The sequence below is a fragment of the Notamacropus eugenii genome, chromosome 4, assembly GCF_028372415.1.
Source record: "Notamacropus eugenii isolate mMacEug1 chromosome 4, mMacEug1.pri_v2, whole genome shotgun sequence".
Taxonomy (NCBI): domain Eukaryota; kingdom Metazoa; phylum Chordata; class Mammalia; order Diprotodontia; family Macropodidae; genus Notamacropus; species Notamacropus eugenii.
In genome coordinates, this window is record NC_092875.1 from 320,843,007 (window position 1) to 320,863,499 (window position 20,493).

The 20,493-nt window shown below is 40.1% G+C and overlaps 1 protein-coding gene across 1 annotated transcript in view; it reads left to right on the forward strand.

The window, feature by feature from the left end:
• The window catches only part of NLN (neurolysin), a 130,644-nt gene that overhangs the window by 96,703 nt on the left and 13,448 nt on the right, over positions 1-20,493 (forward strand). Inside the window, 3 exon segments of the mRNA XM_072605081.1 lie at positions 14,176-14,362; positions 14,733-14,861; positions 16,558-16,694. Coding sequence (XP_072461182.1) covers positions 14,176-14,362; positions 14,733-14,861; positions 16,558-16,694 — 453 coding nt within the window.

Sequence of the window (20,493 nt, forward strand, 5' to 3'; positions counted from 1 at the left end):
AATACTCTGAGGTGAGGTTTTACTTTGGAACTTACTCGTTGGAAGTGTTTGTTTGGCCAGATAAGACTCTGGACAGCTGCTAAGGAGCAACTCCCATCCCCCCCTTTAAAAACCAAGATGTTGGTGTTTCTCTCTCTGGTAACTTTGTATGTATGGTGAGACAGTTGGATCTGTCTGTTGATCTTTATTTCTCTGTTTGTATTTTCTCTGAAGTTCAGGGTGCTGACTTTTTCCCCTGAACTAAGTGAATGATATATGTGCTTGATTAAAGAAGATTGGTGACCCCTCAAAAGTTGCTTTCCTTTTAGAAAATCAGATCTAAGAACCTGTACAGCAGGTCCTCCTGTGTATGTCAGAGTCTTTTGCTGCTGCAACACTCAATTGAGTATAGAAATCTATCTTACCCTACAGGAAAGTAGAAGGGAAGGGGATAAGAAAAGGGGGAGTGATAGAAGGGAGGGCAGACTGGGGAAGGTAGTAGTCAGAAGCACAACACTTTTGAGGAAGGACAGGGTGAAAGGAAAAAGAGAATAGAATAAAGGGAGGGAGATACAATTAGCATCATACATGAAAAAAATTCTAAAGCAAGCTTCTCTGATAAAGGCCTCATTTCTCAAATATACAGAGAACTGAGTCAAATTTATAAGAATATAAGTCGTTCCCCAATTGATAAATGATCCAGAGATATGAACAGTTTTCAGATGAAGAAATTAAAGCTATCTATAGCCATATGAAAAAATGCTCTAAATCACTACTGATTGGAAAAATGCAGATTAAAACAATTCTGAAGTACTACCTCATACCTCTTAGATTGGCTCATAGGACAGAAAAGGAAAATGACAAGTGTTGGAGGAGATGTGGGAAAAATAGAGATACAGAGAAAGGATAAAATAGTCCCTGCCCTCAAGGACGGTAGATTCTAGTGGAAAGACAAGGTGAAATCTAGTGAAAGCCTCTTACAGATGGGGGACTCTGAGCTGTCTTAAAGGACACCAGAGAAACATAAAAGGCTAAGGGGAAGAGACAATATTTCAGGCATGGAGAAGGTGGGAGAGATGGAATATCACATTCTTATAATCGCACATTGCTGTTGTCTTACTCTTCATAACCCCATTGGGGGTTTTCTTCATGAAGATACTAGAATGGTTTGCTATTTCCTTTTCCAGCTCATTTTATAGATGAAGAAACTGAGACAAACAGGGTTAAATGACTTGCCCAGGGTCACATAGCTATAGTAAATGTTTGAGGTCAGATTTGAACTCAGGCCCTCCTGACTCCAGGACCAAGGCTCAATCCACTGTGTCACCCATCTGCCCAATACAAGCAGACCAAAATAACTAGATGGTAGAGTATGAGAAAAGGAGTAATGTGTAAGGCTGGAAAGAAAAGAAGGGGCCATGTTGTGAACTTCAAATGACAAACAGGGTGGTTCACATTTATGCTAGAGGAAATCAGGAACCAATGGAGTTATATTGAGTAGAGGGGCTGACCTGTGCTTTAGGAAAATCACTTCAGCAGCTTGGTGGTGGACTGGAGCAGGAAAATGGTGATGATAACATTTATGTATCACTTTAAGATTTGCAAAGAGCCTTAAAAATAGTAAGTAATTTTATCCTCACAACACCCCTGTGAGGTAGGGGCTAGTATTAACTCATTTTAAAGTTGAGGAAATGGAGGCAAACAGAAGTTAACTAACATGCCCAGGGCAACATAGCTAAGCAGTGTCTAAGGCTGGATTTGAACTCTGGTCTTTCTGACTTCAGGTCCAGTATTCTCTCTGGAGCTACCTACTGGGGATTCCTGAAGCAGGAAAATCAGTCAAAAGGCCATTGTTATAATCCAAAGGAGAAGTGATGTGGACCTGAACTATATCACTGGATGAGTAGAAAAAAGGGTACATAGACAAGTGCTTTTATGAAGTTAGAAAAGATAATGGCAACAGATTGAATATGTGAGATGAGCCAAAGTGAGGAGCTGAGGATGACACATAAGTTGTAGTCCTAAGTGACTGGGTAGATGGAGATACTCTTGACAATAATATGGAAGTTTGGAAGAAGATGGATTTGACAGGGAAAGATGACAAATTATATTTTGGACACGTTGAGTTTGAGATTTCTATGGAGCATCTAGGTAGAGATATCCAGCCAGCAATTATAGGGTTAGAACTAAAGAGAGGGGCAGGAGGTTCAGTGGACAGAGCACGGGCCCTGGACTCAGGAGGATCTGAGTTCAAATCCAGTCTCAGACACTTAATAGCTGTGTGACCCTGGAAAAATCACTTAACCCTGACTGCCTCCAAAAAAAAAAAAGAACTGAAGAGTGAGATAAGACATGTAGAGTTAGGAGACTTCTGTGCAGAGATGGTAGTTGGATCTCTGGGATAAAGTCATCAAGACAGAGTGTAGGGAAGAGGATCCATGTCACTGGCTCACTGAGAATTTGTACACCATAGCCCTATTTTCAGTCATCCTCGCTATAAGGAAGTCAACACTACAACCAAGGAAATACACTGAAGCTTTACCCTATGCCCTCAATTCATTGTAGGCATTGATCCACCCTGCTTTGGAACTCCCACCCCAGGGCTAAGCTGATCAGTGTGTGACTCAGGGAGCGCAAAGCGACCTAGGCTACTCTAAGGAGCAGGCTCCAGACCAGATGTTTCCTATCACCTGCAACCCTCAGCTCTGTCACCACACCCTTAAGTCCCCATCCACTTTCTATTCTATGCTCTTGACTCAGTAATCAAAATAACATTAACATGACTCCTAGCCCCAAGAGATGGTCAGTAACCCAATGCTCCATTCACCATTCTAGTCACTTCTTAGTAGACAAAAACTGTCTTTTCTTTCTACCTTTCGCCTTTATGTGTTGTCTGCCCCCATTAAAATGCAAACTTCTGGAAAACAACTACTGGCTCCTTTTTGTGTTTGTGTTCCCAGGGCTTGGCACAGTATGTGAAAATGAAAAAAACAATTATTCATTTAAATAATACTATTTACTATAGACAAGTCAGTATAAAGTAGTCCTATCTTTTTTCCAGAAGACATAGTTGCTGATGTACCAAAATCACAATATTATGTTACTTCTCATATAAGGCAGTTCTCTTGTATTTGTTGTTTTTCGGTCATATCTGACTCTTCATGACTTCATTTGGGGTTTTCTTGGCAAAGATACCAAAATAGTTTGTCATTTCCTTCTCCAGCTCATTTGACAGATGAGGAAACTGAGGCAAACAAGGTTTAAGTGACTTGCCCAGGATCACACAACCAGTAAGTGTCTGAGAACAGATTTGAACTCAGGAAGATGAGTCTTCCTGACTCCAGGTCCAGCATTCTATCCACTGTGCCACCTACTTACTCCTATGTGAGGCTACTCAGGCTCAGAGAGGCAGCTGTGTGTTCTCCTCACGGTCATACAGCTACTAAGAATGAAATGTGAATTCAGGTCTCCCTGACTCCAGGCCTGTCACTCTATCCACTGCATTACCTTGTCTTGCATAGAAAGCTTTACAATAAAGGAAATTGAGATTTGTTTAGTTTGGGTTCCTACCCAGAGGTAAATAAAGCAGGAACTCCGCCCTCAAGAAGCTTATAATCTAAGAACCAAAGTAAATAGCAACAAAGCAAAGCAGAATATGATAAATGTATAAGGGTCATGTGAGCAGGATGTTAAGAGACATTAGAGGGAGATCACTTCTGGCTGAAAGAAAATTCAGGAGAAAGGTGTAAAGGAAGCAATAGATCTGACCCTCTGTGTGCAAAAAGTGTTTTGTAATTGTGTTCATATAGTTCCTGGGTTTGTCTTGGCAGGCAGACTCCAAAATAGTTAAATTGTCTACAGTTATTTTAAATGGAATTTCTCTTTCTATCTTTTGCTTCTGGATCTATCTATCTATCTATCTTTTGCTGATGATTTGTGTTGATTTATTTTGTATCCTGAAACTTTGCTAAAGTTATTCTTCATTTCAAGTAGTTTTTTCAAGTGGTTTTTTAAATACTGTAACATCATATCATCTACAAAGAGTGATATTTTGTCAAATCTAATTCCTTCCATTTCTCTTTCTTCTCTTATTGCTGAAACTAACATTTCTAGTACAACATTGAGTAACAGTGGTGATAATGGGCACCCTTGTTTCACTAATGATCTTATTGGAAATGCTTCTAGCTTATCCTCATAACAGATAATAATTGTTGATTTTTCAGATAGATTCTACTCACCATTTTAAGGAAAGCTCCATTTATTTCTTACTCTCTGGTGGTTTTAATAGAAATGGGTGCTACATTTTATTGGAAGCTTTTTCTCCATCTATTGAGATAATCATATGATTTCTGTTGGTTTTGTTATGGTCAATTATGCTAATACTTTTTTTCAATATTGAATCAGCCTTATATTCCTGGTATAAATCCCACCTAGTCATGGTATATTATCCTAGGTATAAATTGCTGTAATCTCTTTGCTGATATTTTATTTAAAATTTTTGCATCAATATTCATTAAGGAAATTGGTCTTTAGTTTTCTTTCTCTGTTTTGGCTTCTGACCACCACCTCCCTCAATCTGTCCTCCCTTCTATCAGCCCTCATTTTCTTTCCCTTTTCCCTTTTTCTATTCTCCCTTTTATCAGCCCCTCTCCCTTCTTTTTCTTTCCCCTTTCCCCTTCTACTTTCCTGTAGGGTAAGTTAAAATTCTGTACCCAACTGAGTGTGTATGTTATTCCCTCTTTGAGCCAAATACAATGAGAATAAGATTCAAATAATGCTCACCCCTTCCCATCTTTCCCTCTACTGTAACATGTCTTTTCATGAGATATAATTTACCCCATTCTGCCTCCCCCTTTCCTCTTCTCCCAATGCAATCATTTTTTCACCCCTTAATTTTTTTTATCATCACATCAAAGTCACCTTATACCCACACCCTCCATCTAAGTATATTTCTAACTGCTCCAATAGAAATACGGTTCTTAAAAATTACAATTATCATCTTCCCCTGTGGGAATGTAAACAGTTTAACCTTATTGAACATCATGTGTTTTTTCTTCTTGTTTACATTTTTATGCTTCTCTCGAGTCTTGTATTTGAAGATCAAATTTTTTGCTCAGCTCTAGTCTTTTCATAAGGAAAGTTTGAAACTCCCTTATTTCATTGAGTTTCCATCTTTTCCCCTGAAAGATTACACTCAGTTTTGCTAAGTAGTTGATTCTTGGTTGTAATCCAAGCCCCTTTGCCTTCCAGACTATCATATTTCAAGTCCTCTGATCCTTTAATATAGAAGCTGCTAAGTCCTGTGTAATTCTGAGTGTGGCTCCTTGATATTTGAATTTTTTTTTAATGGCTGCTTGCAGTATTTTCTCCTTTAATCCGATAGTTCTGGAATTTGACTACCATATTCCTTGGATTTTTCCTTTTGGGAACTCATTCAGGAGGTAATCAGTGGATTCTTTCAATGACTATGTTACCCTCTGGTTCTAGGACATCAGGGCAGTTGTCCTTGATAACTTATTGAAAGATGCTGTCCAGGCTCTCTTTTTTTGAACATGGCTTTCATGTAGTCCAATAATTCTTAAATTATCTCTCCTGGAGCTATTTCCCAGTCAGTTGTCTTTCCAGTGAGGTATTTAACATTTTCTTCTATTTTTTTCATTCTTTTGATTTTGTTTGACAGATTCTCTTTTTAAAATTTTTTTTTTAATTTAAGTTTTCAACATTCATTTCCACAAAATTTTGAGTTCCAAATTTTCTCCCCATCTCTCCCCTCCCCCACCCCAAAACTCCAAACATTCTAATTACTCCTATCACCAATCAGCCCTCCCTTCTAACATCTCTCCCATCCCTTATCCCCATCTTCTCTTTTGTCCTGTAGGGCAAGATAAATTTCTATACCCCATTACTTGTATTTCTTATTTCCCAGTCATATGCAAGAACAATACTCAACAGTTGTTCCTAAAACTTTGAGTTCCAACTTCTCTCCCTCCCTCCCCACCCATCCCCATTGGGAAGGCAAGCAATTCAATATAGGCCATATATGTGTAGTTTTGCAAATGACTTCCATAATAGTCATGTTGTGTAAGACTAACTGTATTTCCCTCCATCCTATCCTGCCCCCCATGTCTTCTATTCCCTCTTTTGACCTTGGCCCTCCCCAAGAGTGTTGACTTCTAATTGCTCCCTCCTCCCATTGCTCTCCCTTCCATCATCCCCCCAACCCTGCTTATCCCCTTCTCCCCCACTTTCCTGTGTTATAAGATAGATTTTCATACCAAAATGAGTGTACATTTTATTCCTTCCTTGAGTCGAATGTGATGAGAGTAAATTTCATATTTTCTCTCTCACCTCCCCCCTTTTTCCCTCCACTGAAAAGTCTTTTACTTGCCTCTTTTATGAGAATTTGTCCCATTCCATTTCTCCCTTTCTCCTCCCAACATATTCCTCTCTCACCCCTTAATTTCATTTTTTTAGATATGATCCCATTCTATTCAACTCACCCTGTGCTCTATGTCTCTCTGTCTCTCTGTGTGTGTGTGTGTGTGTGTGTGTGTGTGTGTGTGTGTGTGTAATCCCACCAACTACCCAGATACTGAAAAAAGTTTCAAGAATTACAAATATTGTCTTTCCATGTAGGAATGTAAACAGTTCAACTTTAGTAAGTCCCTTATGACTTCTCTTTGCTGTTTACCTTTTCATGCTTCTCTTGATTTTTGTGTTTGAAAATTTCTTTTCAGCTCTGGTCTTTTCATCAAGAATGCTTCAAAGTCCTCTATTTCATTGAAAGACCATTTTTTCCCCTGAAGTATTATATTCAGTTTTGCTGGGTAGGTGATTCTTGGTTTTAGTCCTAGTTCCTTTGACTTCTGGAACATCATATTCCACACCCTTCAATCCCTTAATGTTGAAGCTGCTAGATCTTGTGTTATCCTGATTGTATTTCCACAATACTTGAATTGTTTCTTTCTAGCTGTTTGCAATATTTTCTCCTTGACCAGGGAACTCTGGAATTTGGCCATAATGTTCCTAGGAGTTTCTCTTTTTGGATCTCTTTCAGGAGATGATGGGTGGATTCTTTCAATATTTATTTTTTCCCCTTGGTTCTAGAATTTCAGGGCAGTTTTCCTTGATAATTTCATGTCTAGGCTCTTTTTTTGGTCAGGGCTTTCAGGTAGTCCCATAATGTTTAAATTGTCTCTCCTGGATCTATTTTCCAGGTCAGTTGTTTTTCCAATGAGATATTTCACATTATCTTTGATTTTCTCACTCTTTTGATTTTGTTTTGTGATTTCTTGGTTTCTCATAAAGTCATTAACCTCCATCTGTTCCATTCTAATTTTGAAAGAACTATTTTCTTCAGTGAGCTTTTGAACCTCCTTTTCCATTTGGCTATTTCTACTTTTTAAAGCATTCTTCTCCTCATTGGCTTTTTGAACCTCTTTTGTCAGTTGAGTTAGCCTATTTTTAAAGGGGTTATTTTCTTCAGGATTTTTTTGAGTCTCCTTTAGCAAGTTGTTGACCCTCTTTTCATGATTTTTTTGCATCTGTCTCATTTCTCTTCCCAATTTTTCCTCCACCTCTCTTACTTGATTTTCAAAATCCTTTTTGAGCTCTTCCATGGCCTGAGACCATCGAATATTTATTTTGGATGTTTGGGATACAGAAGCCTTGACTTTTATGTCTTTCCCTGATGGTAAGCATTGTTCTTCCTCAACAGAAAGGATGGGAGAAGATATCTGTTCACCAAGAAAGTAACCTTATTTTTTTTCCCTTTTTTGGGCAGTTTCCCAACCAGTTACTTGACTTTGGGGTCCTTTATCAAGAGTAGGGTATACTCTGGGGATCTGTAAGATCTCATTTCCTCCAGGGTGGCACAATCAAGCGTGTACACTGGTCTAAGAGCAAGCAGAGATTTTTGTGCCCAGAATTTTAGAAGAGTTTCCTCTTCACAACTACCTCACCTCCAGCTCCACCAAGACAGCACTGGGGGCTGAGATTCAGATAAGCTACAGGGGCAGGGTCGCCATTCAGTGTGAGATAAATATCAGCTGCTGCAGGGCTTCTACACAGGGCTGAGATAAGAATCAGCTGCTCAGTGCCCCCAGGGGTTTTACAATCCAACAATAGATGCAGGCTGCTGTAGAGGCTGCTGTGGGAACTGCTGCCACCTGCCTGATGTGGCCTCTGCAGACCGCAGCCTCAGATCAGAGCTATGGGAAGGCCCTTCTCCCTTCTTGGCCAGCTGAAAAAACCTTGTCACTGACCTTTGGCGCCTGTGGGTTGAGGGATCTGCGAACCACTGCTACTGTGTCTAGAGATTCCGCCCCCGAGGCCTGCTTGCATCCTCCTCCCAGAGCCACACCATGTGCCCAAGGCTGGGCTGGGCTGCACTCTGCATCCTGTACAACAGACGTTTCCCATCAGCCTTTCAGGTCGCCCTGGGTTGGAAATCTCCTCCACTCTGTTGTCCTCCACTTCTGCTGCTCTAGAATTTGTTGAGAGTCTTTCTTTACAGGCATTTTATGGGCTGTGTGGGAAGAGGTAGTATATGTACTATGTCATCTTGGCTCCGCCCCCCCATTTGACTGATTCTTGATGTCTCACAGAATCATTAGTTTCTACTAGTCCAATTTTAATTTTTAGGAATTATTTTCTTCAGTGAGCTTTCGTACCTCCTTTTCCATTTGACCAATTTTACTTTTAAAGTAGTTGTTTTCTTCAGCCAATTTTTGTGCTTCCTTTTCGAAGCTATTGACTCTTTTTTCATGGTTCGCTTGCTTAACTCTCATTTCTTTTCCCAATTTTTTCTTCCACCTCTCATATTTGATTTTTTAAATCCTTTGTGGTCTCTTCCAAGAGGACTTTTTGGACTTGAGACCAATTCATATTCCCCTTTGAGGCTTTGCATGTAGGCATTTTGACATTGTTGTCCTCTTCTGAGTTTGTATTTTGATCTTCCCTGTCACCAGAGTAGCTTTTTTTTTGGGTTTTGCTCACTTTTTAAAGTTGAGCTCTGCTTCTGGGGTACATGGGGCACTGTCCCAAGCTTTTTATACTCGAGGCTAGAGACTTGTCACTAACTTTCTGCACCAGGCTCTCTAGGGCTTCTGGTTTGTCCACTGTGCTAGGATGGCCTGACCTAGTTGTGATTGTTTTGCCCTGGATTCTGGAACTAGCAGTTTACCTGCTGCACTGGGACTGGAGGCCTCACAGCTGGCTTGCTATGCCAGTGTTCTGCTAAGTCAGGATTGCAGAGCCTCAGTTATTGATCTGTGCTGGGGCTAACAGACTCCTACCTACGCTGGGCTCCGCTCCCTTTTTACCCAAGTGAAACAGGCCTTTTCTGAAGTCCTTTTAAGTTTTCTTGGGCTAGAAATTTGTTTCACTTTTTTTATGGATTCTGTCACTCCAGAATTCTTTTAGAGGCTTGATTAATGTTGTATCCAAGGGAAACTGGGAAGAATTCAAGCAACTTCCTGACTTCTCTCTGCCATCTTAGCTCCCTCTCCAATTGTCTATTCTTTGATACTTGCAGTTCCTACCTCAATAATCAGCCTAGTTTTCATAGGAATCTGAGCAATATTTTTTTTTTAATGTTTAAAAACAGGACAGCAAAAAAGCAAGACTGGATTGACATCTGTGCTCCTGCCTAGAGCATAGAACAAAATAGTAGGAACTGCCAATCCTACATCCCATCTGTTAACTCTTGCTACAGACAGAAGCATCCCTTTTTGCTTACCCTTTTAACTAAGGCCCAGGGGTGAGGATATTGAAGAAATAAAAATGGACTGAATGAGAATAGGATAAGAGAAACAGGAATAGGAACAAAGATTTGGGGAGAAAAGACCAGATGATCACTATTCTCTCTGCTGCCCAGTTGGAAAAGGGCCATATTTCCACTGCCAGTGGCAATTTACAAATGTGCTATAGAATATAAAAAGGTTAAAAAGCACTGATTCATACCAGTAATACTGAAATTTTTGGCCCAAGATGTTTATTTTTTGCTTGACTAACTTTAATAGTTCTATTTTTTGAAAATAGCCAGTAAATATTTCTTTTGCCTTTTCCAATGTCTTTTTCTTTTTTGTTTGTTGTTCAGTTGTGTCTGACTTTTCATTCGTGTCTGACCCCTGTGGACCATACTGTCCATGGGGTTTTCTTAGTAAAGATACGGTATTTGCTATTTTCTTCTCCAGTAGATTAAGGCAAACAAGGTTAAATGACTTGCCTAATGTCACACAGCTAGTAAGGATCTGAGTCTGGACTTGAACTCAGGTCTTTGTGACTTCAGGCCTCTACATATAGGATTTCTATTCTAAATCATAGAATTTAAGAGTTTTAAATTCTGAAGAGTTCTAAAATCTAAGTATGATTCTGAGTCATAGAATTTGAGTTACAAGAGACCCTAGAAATGCCCTAGTTCAACTTGAACAGAAGTTCCCTCTCCAGCAATCCCAACAAGTGGTCATCTGGCCTATGGTTGAAGACCTCCAATAACAGAGAATTTCCTTTCTCCCAAAATAGTTCCTTATACTTTTGGAAAATTCTTACTTTTAGGAAATTCTTATACAGTTGCAATGCTTACTATGTGCTAGGTGAAAAAATCTCCTTCCTTAAGAAGCTTCTTTTCTTCTGTTGGACAGAGCATTGGATATAGACCAGAAACTTGGGATCAAAACCATACTATGTTAGTGTGTTACCTGTGTGACCTGTAGCAAGTTATTTCTTCTCTCTGGGCCTGTTTCATCATTTTACAAATGAGGAAGTTGAATTAGATGATCTCTCAAGCCTGTTGCTCTCTAAATTGTATGATCCCTCCATTCTGCTGAAGTCCTCTTCTTTCCCCTTCCCTCACCCCCACCAACCAATAATTACTCTCATTTCCCACTAAAAGATGTTTAGTTGACATCCCAAAAGACAGTAACTCACTTAGTCTTTTTGCTTTTCTACTTAATGATCTATGCATAAATGGTTAACTGATCTCATTAATGTATTTCCTTCTGCAATGCAGATCCCAGCACATCCATGCCTGCCTATTTTGTATGATATTTGTCTTACAGCTTCATCACTGGGGTCTACCCATTGTGAGGTGAAGTACCTAACCAAGGCGACTTGGTCAAGAAGTTTTGTTGATATTTCTTATTCATCTTTTATCACCACACCTACCATTATTAGAGCGAGCTAGTGAAGCAAATGAAGAGGAGGTATTCTAGCCCTTAGTATGCTTGTTATGGTGTATGGCACATTTGTTGTTCAGTCATTTCAGTCATGTCTGACTCTGATCCCATTTGGGATTTTCTTAGCAAAGATACTAAAGTGGTTTGCCATTCCCTTCTTCAGCTCATTTTACAGATGAAGAAGTTGAAACAAACAAGGTTAAGAGACTTGCCCAGGGTCACACAGCTAGTAATTGCTTGGAGACCGGATTTGCATTCAGGTCCTCCTGACTCTAGGCCTGGCATTCTATCCACTGTACCACCTAGCTACCCTGGCATGTAACAAGAACTTACTTCTTCTTGATGTTCTCTAGTGATATACCTGGAATACCCAGGGTCAGTGATCCCTCTGTCTTTAACACTGGCCAATAGGCCTTCTTTTTCATCCATACTTACTTTGATGACATTCCTTCCACCATCTCTCCTTCATAATTCCTTGTTTGTAAAGTTTTCAGTCTACTCACACTTGTTATGCACCTAACAATAATGATAGCTAGTATTTACATAGTTTTTTGCCTGTGTTATCTCATTTGATCCTTGCATTAACCTTTGGAAGTAGGTGTCTTTCCTCTCCTTCCCCCCCATTTTACAACAAATGAGAAAGCTGGGACTGGAAGAATTTGAGTGACTTTCCTAAGGTCACACAACCAATGGGCACAACTAATTAGCATCCAAATCCAGATTCCACCCATTGATTCCAAGTCCTCACCTAGCCACCCTAGCTGATTTTCATTTCTTCAGAGACTATAAATATACAGTCATTAAACTTAGATTGTAATTCTTCCTCTCCCTCCAAAAGTGAATAAAAAATAAATATGGAGGCAATTCATAGTACTGTAATTTAACTCTTTGATTTTTGACTATAACTGAGTATTTAAGCAGTGGGTTGATGAGTATTCTAGGAAGGCATGTGTTGAATAAACATAAGTGAGCAGCTGGAAGGGGGAGTTGAGGTGAACTTGCCTCTCCTGGATTATGGATCTCTTTGTTTTGAACGGAAGGTTCTTTAGAAATATTTTGACTTGCAAAGTGAAGAGTTTTATTTTTTATTTTATTACAGGCCAATGTTCATGTCAGTCATGGTTTCCTGGTGATTTTTCAAGTATCTGAGGCTGAGGAATCATGGTATAATTGCTCAATATAGATTATTTCACAGGTTATTTTTCATGCTGCTCGAATACAATATTTTATTGTCATTTGAATGCCTGACGTTGTTTTAATATTGCTTTTTTAAAAGGGCAGAGTCGACTTCAGCTTTATTTGATTTGTGTGTCAGAGGCAAGATGTCAGAGTGAAAAGAGGATTGGATTTGAATTCACACTAGGGTTCTAGTTCCAGCCCTGGAGTTAATCACTTTGACTATTAGCTTCTCTTTAACCTTCAGTTTCCTCATCTGTAAAAAGTTTCCTAATATATGTACTAAAGTCTAGAGGGGCATAGTGCATGGATCTTGGGATCAGGAAGGCCTGAGTCAAGCTCATTTCTGACACATCCTGACTTTGCGATCCTAGGCAAATCACTTATTTTCAGTGCCCCAGGTATCTCTCTAAGACAATAAATTGCAGGAGAGCCTGCATTGATAGAGTGAGTTTCCTTACAAGGAACTTTACTAAACCAAGTTCTGGGAGAAAAAATACATGTGGGAGGAAGGGAATAAGCAGTTATATATCACTGCCAGGCACTGTGCTAAGCACCTTACAATTGTATCCCATTCAATCCTCACAATAGTTCTGCAAGGCAGAAGCTATTATCCCCATTTTACAGTTGAGAAATGGAGGCAAATAGAGGTTAAATGACTTGCCTATGGTCTGTAAAAGCAAGGACCCCAACATACACAATAGGGCCTTCAATCACAGGCTCTTTGATCTGCTTTTCTAAAGGAAGGCAACTTTTGAGGGGTCAATAATCACTTTAATCAAGCACGTGTATCATTCATTTTGTTCATGGGGAAAAGTCAGCACCCTGAACTTCAGAGAAAACACAGAGAAATCAAAATCAACAGACATGGCTTCCATCTGTCTGACATAAGCAATGCATACATCATAGATCAACAGACAGATCCAACTGTCTGACCATTGCATATATACATAGTTACCAGAGAGAGAAGCATCAACATCTGGGTTTTCAAAGGGGGCTCATAAGTGGTTGGCCAGAGTCTTGTCTGGCCAAACAAAAACTTCCAAAGACTAAACGCCAAAGTAAAACCTCACCTCCGAGTATTTATACATTTTTTAGAGGCTGAGGGCATCACAACCCTTGAGAACTAGTGCCTCAGTAACAAAAGGTGTGGGCTTTCCTACAAATCTCCCCTAATCAAACTCCCCTTAGTGGGCAGGCCCATTAATGGACGGGGAAGATCTTTAATCTCATTATTCAATCAGAGGTACTTGATTATACTAAAACAAAAACAGCAAAAAGATGCTACTTTGCTTGCCTTTGCAGAGTCACACAGCTAGAAAGTGTCTGAGGCTGGATTTAAATTCAGGTTTTCCTGTCTCCAGGCCCAGTGCTCTATCAGTTTCCTCATACTAGTACATGTAAGTCATGCCTCCCAGAGTGCGTATATGATAAAATGCTAGATCCATTTGTGTTGTTATAGTTATTAGTTTTGGGTTCTTTCTATTCTGATGTTATTGATGATAATAACCTCTAAGTGTCTTGGAAAAAACAATGTGGCACAAAGAGAGCACTGTGTTTGGAGTCAAAAGATCCTGTACTCCAGGGCTGGCTTTGACCCCTGAAAAGCCAGGCAACTGATATTATCTCTAATGACTTCTAAAAATGAGATAATAAAAATTATACTAGCCAGCTACTTAATAGTATTACTGTAAGAATCCAGCAATATATAATATTATATATAATATAATAAACAATATCCAGCAATATAAATACATTCTATAAACGCCACAAATAAGAAGTTGAAATTATTTTATATTTCCAGCTTTTCCTCCTGTAAATGTCCATATGTCTTTCATTTCAGACTGATTTTGCTCGATTTAGTGGAACTAATGTGGAAACAGACTTTGTGGAGGTGCCTTCTCAAATGCTTGAGAACTGGGTGTGGGACAAGGATTCCCTCCGGCGCCTCTCAAAGCACTATAAAGATGGGAACCCTATAACAGATGATCTCCTTGAAAAACTTGTTGCTTCTCGACTGGTCAACACAGGTATGACTGGAAAGGCTGGGGGGGAAGAAACCACTGGAATACTTGAGTGCAAAATTCTGATCTGCCTTCTAGATCATCCTGTTTCCTCTTTCTTAAGACTGCTTTGCCCATTAGTGATAATGGGAGATAATTTTACTGGAGTAACGAAGCTTTGCGAATGAGTCTAAAGGGAGTTTAGTAGCCTTTAGTAGCCTTTCAGCCATGCTGAAATACTCTTTCAAAAAACTTATAGCTTGTTCTTGTTGTTCAGGGAAGATTGATTTCTTTTGAAATCAATATTTGGAATCTGTGATCTTAGCATGTTAGAAAGCACATACTCTTCTCCTTTGTGAAAATCCTACCTCCTCCCTCCCCCTTCTTGTTCCATTAGGTCTTTTGACCCTCCGCCAGATTGTATTGAGCAAAGTTGATCAAGCTCTCCATACTGATGCATCATTGGACTCCTCCAAGGAATATGCCAAGTACTGTTCAGAGATACTAGGTGTTTCAGCTACCCCAGGTATGTAAATGCAAAGATATGGTTTGGTTATTAGGGTATTAGGATATTAGGCTTAGGGTATGTATGGTGTTAACCCTGCTGGGGAAGATGGTTCATACTAGAAGCATTTATTAAGTGCTTACTATTATTCCAGACATTTTACTAAGCCCTGGGGACACAAAGAAAGGCAAAAACAGCCCCTGCCCTCAGGAAGCTTACAGTTTAACATTAAGAAACATTATCCAGACAACTATATACAAACAAGATATCTCCAGCCCTAAAGGAGGACTGGGAAAGACTTCTTACCAGAAGCAAGATTTTAGCTGAGACTTGAAGGAAACCAGGAAACAGAGAGGAGGAGAGAGAGAATTCTAGGAATGGGGATTAGCCAGTGAAAATGCAGAGTTGGGAGGTGCAGTGTCTTGTTTGAGGACCAGCAAGGGGGCCAGAATCTCTTCTATGATGGGAGAATAAGGTATGAGAAGAAAAGTACTATATAAGTAGGAAAGGGCTTTTAAAGACAGAGGATTTAATATTTGAGCCTGAGGACAGTTGGGTGTCACTGATGACCTAATCTCGTCAAAATTGCTTGAAACTGTTTTCTCCCTTCACAGGGGACGTCTCCTGAAACACCATTTTTGCAATAAGACAGGAGTCAGAGTTAGAGGGGTGAGAAGGTACTCCTGCCTCCTGGGGGCTCAGCCTGTGGACCTCTCTAGGAGGAATTGCTGGGAAGGAAGGGCACAGATCCTTCTACAGAGCCACAGACTCTTAAAGACTGAAATGAAAAATTAAGCATAGTTTCACCTGACTTATTTTGAGTTTATTGAACTGACAGAGTCTGACTTCCTCCTTTCTTTAACTTCGCTAGCCACCCCTAATCTGAGATTCGCTGGGCATAGTGGTATGAGGTGAATTAAGAAGTATCAACAAAACTCTGTGTCCTTGATCAAGTGACTTAACCTCCGTGGTCCTCCGTTTCTTCATTTGTATAGCAAGAGTTCAACTGAATGATCCTAAGGTCCCTTCTAGCACTGTGACATATAATAAGCCAGGACAATGATACTCATGGAGGAAATATTTATTGAAATGATTCAGTCACATATAAAAACAGAAGAGATATTAGAGTAAGCAGATAGAATCAGTCATCTAACTTAACTTGACTATTAACAGGACAGTTTTGTACCTTGGTTCACTGTTATTCCCCCTTGTAGTTAAGAGGTGCCATTCATAGTTTTGTGGTAGAAATTAGTCAATTTAATTAGTGAGACACTTTTGATAACCTTCAAATGAAAGGCACCCATTTAAGTGGTTATTATCCTGAAACCCACTTGTAGTCCTGAGATATTTAATGCCCATGTTACTATTTAAAATATAAAGAGATGGGACAAGACTATGATTAATAGGCTATAGAGACAGAGGAGTGTCTGAAGGAAGAGAATAGAAATAGGAGCTTGGAAGCATCCAAAGGGTGTGGGCAAGGCCTCTGAAACTGTTGTTAGACATTCCAGAACTAAAAGCCGAAACCAGCTCTAAGCCGGGGCCTAAGATAAGAGAGCCATTTGTAAACACCTTGGCCAAGGGCAATGATCCAAGACTTACTATTGGGGAAGTCTGAGCCACCAGACCCCCCTTCAGCATGGAAACTAGCCAACTGAGAGTCTCTTAACTGTTCACTTCATTCATGGTATTGATTTGCCTTTATGTTTCTTTTCAGGTACAAACATGCCAGCAACTTTTGGACACTTGGCAGGAGGCTATGATGCCCAGTATTATGGATACTTATGGAGTGAAGTGTTTTCCATGGATATATTTTATAGCTGCTTTAAAAAAGAAGGGATTATGAATCCAGAGGTAGAGTATTTCCCCGTCCTTTCCTTCCTTTCCTTCCCTTCCTTCCCTCCCACTGTAAGTACTAAAACCATGGGTGTACCTAGATTTTAGAGAATTATAATAGTTTATGTCTCATTCCAGCCCTCTGCATCTCCATAAATCATGCATGCTTAGTAATGCATTGAGAGGTAGAAGTGATTAAATCCAGTACCATAAGGGTTTTTTTAATACCAACTGCATTTTCTTGCTCATTAACATTCCAATATGTTGCATAATTAAAAATTCAGAGCTTTGTTGACAGCACTTGGGCATTATAGTTGCTTGTTTTGACATGTGCTCTGCTGTGTTTTTGCTTTATGGGAGCTGGGGAGAGGAAGGGAAGCTCCTTCCTGATCCAAGCAATCTCCTTGGGTTTTAATATTGTGTGCATGTTCTCTCTGGACTCTTTCTGTGGGAGGCATCTTTTCTCAGCTGCTGGTGCCCCTTACTTGGGGCTTACTCAGTTACAGGAATGCCTTTCAGTAACCCAAGTTGGTTCTTAAACCTGAGCCTTTTCTTTCACTGCACAGTGAATAGTCTACCAGGTGGCCACCAGCCAAAGACTCCTTAGTTACAGCCCTACATCCTGCCCTATTGAAGTTTCACCTGGCACCGTGTTTGCTACTGCTAGTAGTTTCTATAGTGTAGTCCTGGACTCCTGCAGTTTGAAGCAATAGTCAGAATAGCTATGTAAAGTGAGGCATCTCAAAGTCCTTCCTGTGCTTGGCCTTTCTGGTGCAGAAGCACGGTGCCTTCCACGTGCTAGATGCTCAATAAGCATTTGTCTGTTGAATCTGAGAGCATTGTGCCCTCACTCTGACTGAAGCCTAAACCTTTCACCTTTCCTGCATTCCACACCAACTTTATCCAGGACCTTTCATGCCTAGAACCTTACCAATTGGACCCCCTGTCCAACTGAGATGCTGATCAGTTCTTTTAACTTGTAACTGAAACTTATTGATGCCCCAGACTTCTTTGGTCCCTTAAATCTCACCCCTGTCATCTGCTTTCTTCATTCTTGTTCCCTGGGCTATCGAATATCTCCAGGGAAAATTCCAGGACCACATTGACCAAGCCCACTGCATTAACTTCAGACAATCCTGTCTTGTTGATTGCTTCCCTTAAAGACTTTTCCAAACCACTTTCCTTCTTTGTCTTTCCTATTTCTCCACTCTCATCAGATTATCTTCTCTTTACCAAGAAAGTTGAACTACTTTCGTCTTTCTTTCCTTCTTCCCACTCAAAATGTCTTTCTAGATGCCTATGTTCTTTTTCCCATCTCCTCCATGACTTTTTTTTTAGAGGCAAACAAGGTTAAATGACTTGGCCAGAGTCGCATAGCTTTAGTGCCTGAGACCAGATTCGAACTTAAGTCTTCCTGACTCCAGGGCCAGACTCTCTCCACTACACCACCTAGCTGCCCCTCCGCTGAGATTTTTCTTTCCTATCTTGTAAATTCAGTCTGTTCTGCACTGGTGTTCTTCTACCTGCCTACAGATATCTTAGTCTTCATTACCTTGAAAAAACTTTTAGGCGACCGTATTGCCCCTCTGTCTACCACCCATATCTTCCTCGCTCTTTCCCAGCAGACCTCATCACCTGTTCTGACTTCGTCTACTTCCTCTCCACTTACGCTTTCTTCAACCCTTGCAATCTGGCTTCTGCTGTTTATTACTAGTTGGCTCAGTGTGTAAAGTGCTAGAACTGAGATAGAAAGACCTGAGTTCAAATTTGGCCTCAGGCACTTACTAGCTGTGTGACCCTAGGCAAGTCACTTGCCTTCTCTCTGCCTCAGTCTCCTCAGATGTAAAATGGAGGTTGGAATAGCACCTACCTCCCAGGGTTGTTGTGAGGATCAAATGAGATAGCACAGTGCCTGGCACATAGTAGGCATTTAATATGTACTTGTTTCCTTTCCTTCCTTCCTGCCAAAACATCTCCCTTAAAGGTAACCAGTGACAACCTGATCACGAGATCCTCTGATTTCTTCTCATCCCTCAGCCTCATAGACTTCCCTGCAGCACTTAACACTGTTATTGAAAACTGACCATTGAGAAACTCTATCCTTTCTTAGTTTCTATGACAATGTTACTGCACTAAAATGATTTTCGTATCTTTTCAACTATTCTTTGGTGGAACTGGCAGAAATATTGGAAATCATTTGGTTCCAATGCCTCATTATATAGATGAGGAAACGGAGCTGAGAAGTTAATTAGTAAGAAACAGAGCTGTGGTCTATCTTCCTTCCCAATGTAGACATTTCTCAAACCTCTGTCCTTGAAATGCTCATTCCCCACCCCACAATGATCCCACCAGCTTCTTGTTCATCATATCCAAAAAACAAAATAATCTTTCCCCTCAAAACAACTCTTTCTCCCCTTCTCCCATGTCCCTGTTTCTATCCATAGTAACATTGTTCTCCCAATCCCCTTGGCTTGAAAACATAAAATTATATTCAACTTCTCCTCTTCCTTGCCCCCAGTACTAATGAGTGACCAAGTCTTCTCACTGTGTCTACCTCCATAACCTCTCTTTTCTCTTCCACTCCACCCTATGTTGGATCCTTGTCACATCACTATTATAATTCTGTAACCATTGGTGCCCTTGTTTCAGACTCTCCCTATTCCATTTCAAATTAATGATGGTGATAGTTCACATTCATGTTGCACTTAATAGGCACTGTGCTGAGCACTTTATAATTATTATCTCACTTGATCCTCACAACAACCTTGGGAGGGAAGTGCTATTACGATCCCCATTTTACAGGTGAGGAAACTGAGGCAACAGAGCTTAAGTGACTTTTCTATGTCATACAGCTAAGAAGTGTCCAAGGCTAGATTTGAACTCAGGTCTGCCAGCTCTTTGTCCACTATGTCACTAGCTGCCTCTGTATCACTCTTTTGTACTACCATCAAATGTATCTTCCTAAATCACCACTCTGAACATGCCTCTCCCAGTTAAAAAACCTTCCTAGGCAGTTCATTTACCTGTAGTTCAGGTCAATAATGGATTAGACCAACCCTGCCCTCAAATTACTTGCAGTCTTGTAGTAGGGAACAAGTCATGTCCACAAATAAATAGAACATATAGACTAAAGAAAATATAAAATAGACTATGGAAGTCTGAGGCACCAAAAAAAGTACTATGAAAATTCACAGGATAAGGAGAGATGACTTATAACTGGCACAAGGTATCTTGGAGAAAGTGTCATTTGAATTTAACCTGAAAGAGTGGTTTTGACTCCAGTAGATGGAAATGTGGGTGGAGGCTATTGTAGCCCTAGGGCACTGTGCATACAAAGATAAAGCAGGGGGAAAGGTATGGCTAAGCTAAAGGGCACATAAAGTAATCATATTATATAAACCTGGGGGAGAAAAACCTCAACATTTTTCTTAACATAGTATTTAGGGCCTTCCATAATCTATTCTTAATCTGCCTTTCTAGCAATTATCTCCTTTTATTACTTCCTTTTAGGAACTTTATGCTAATTACACCTACACACACGCATGCACGCACACACGTACATGCTTTGCCCATGTCATTTACTATGCCTGAAATGCCCCCTCCCTTTCGTCAGCTATCAGAATTTTAACCATGCTTGAAGACCTACCTCAAATGTTTCATCCTTATCCTTACAGCATTCCCTAATCACCCCAATCAGAAAGGAGCTCTTGCTCCTCTGAAGCTTATTTATATCATTTGTATGGCACTTATTTTATTGACTGATTTGTTTTTTATTTATATGTATGTATGTCTCATCTCCAACCCTGGATTATAAGGT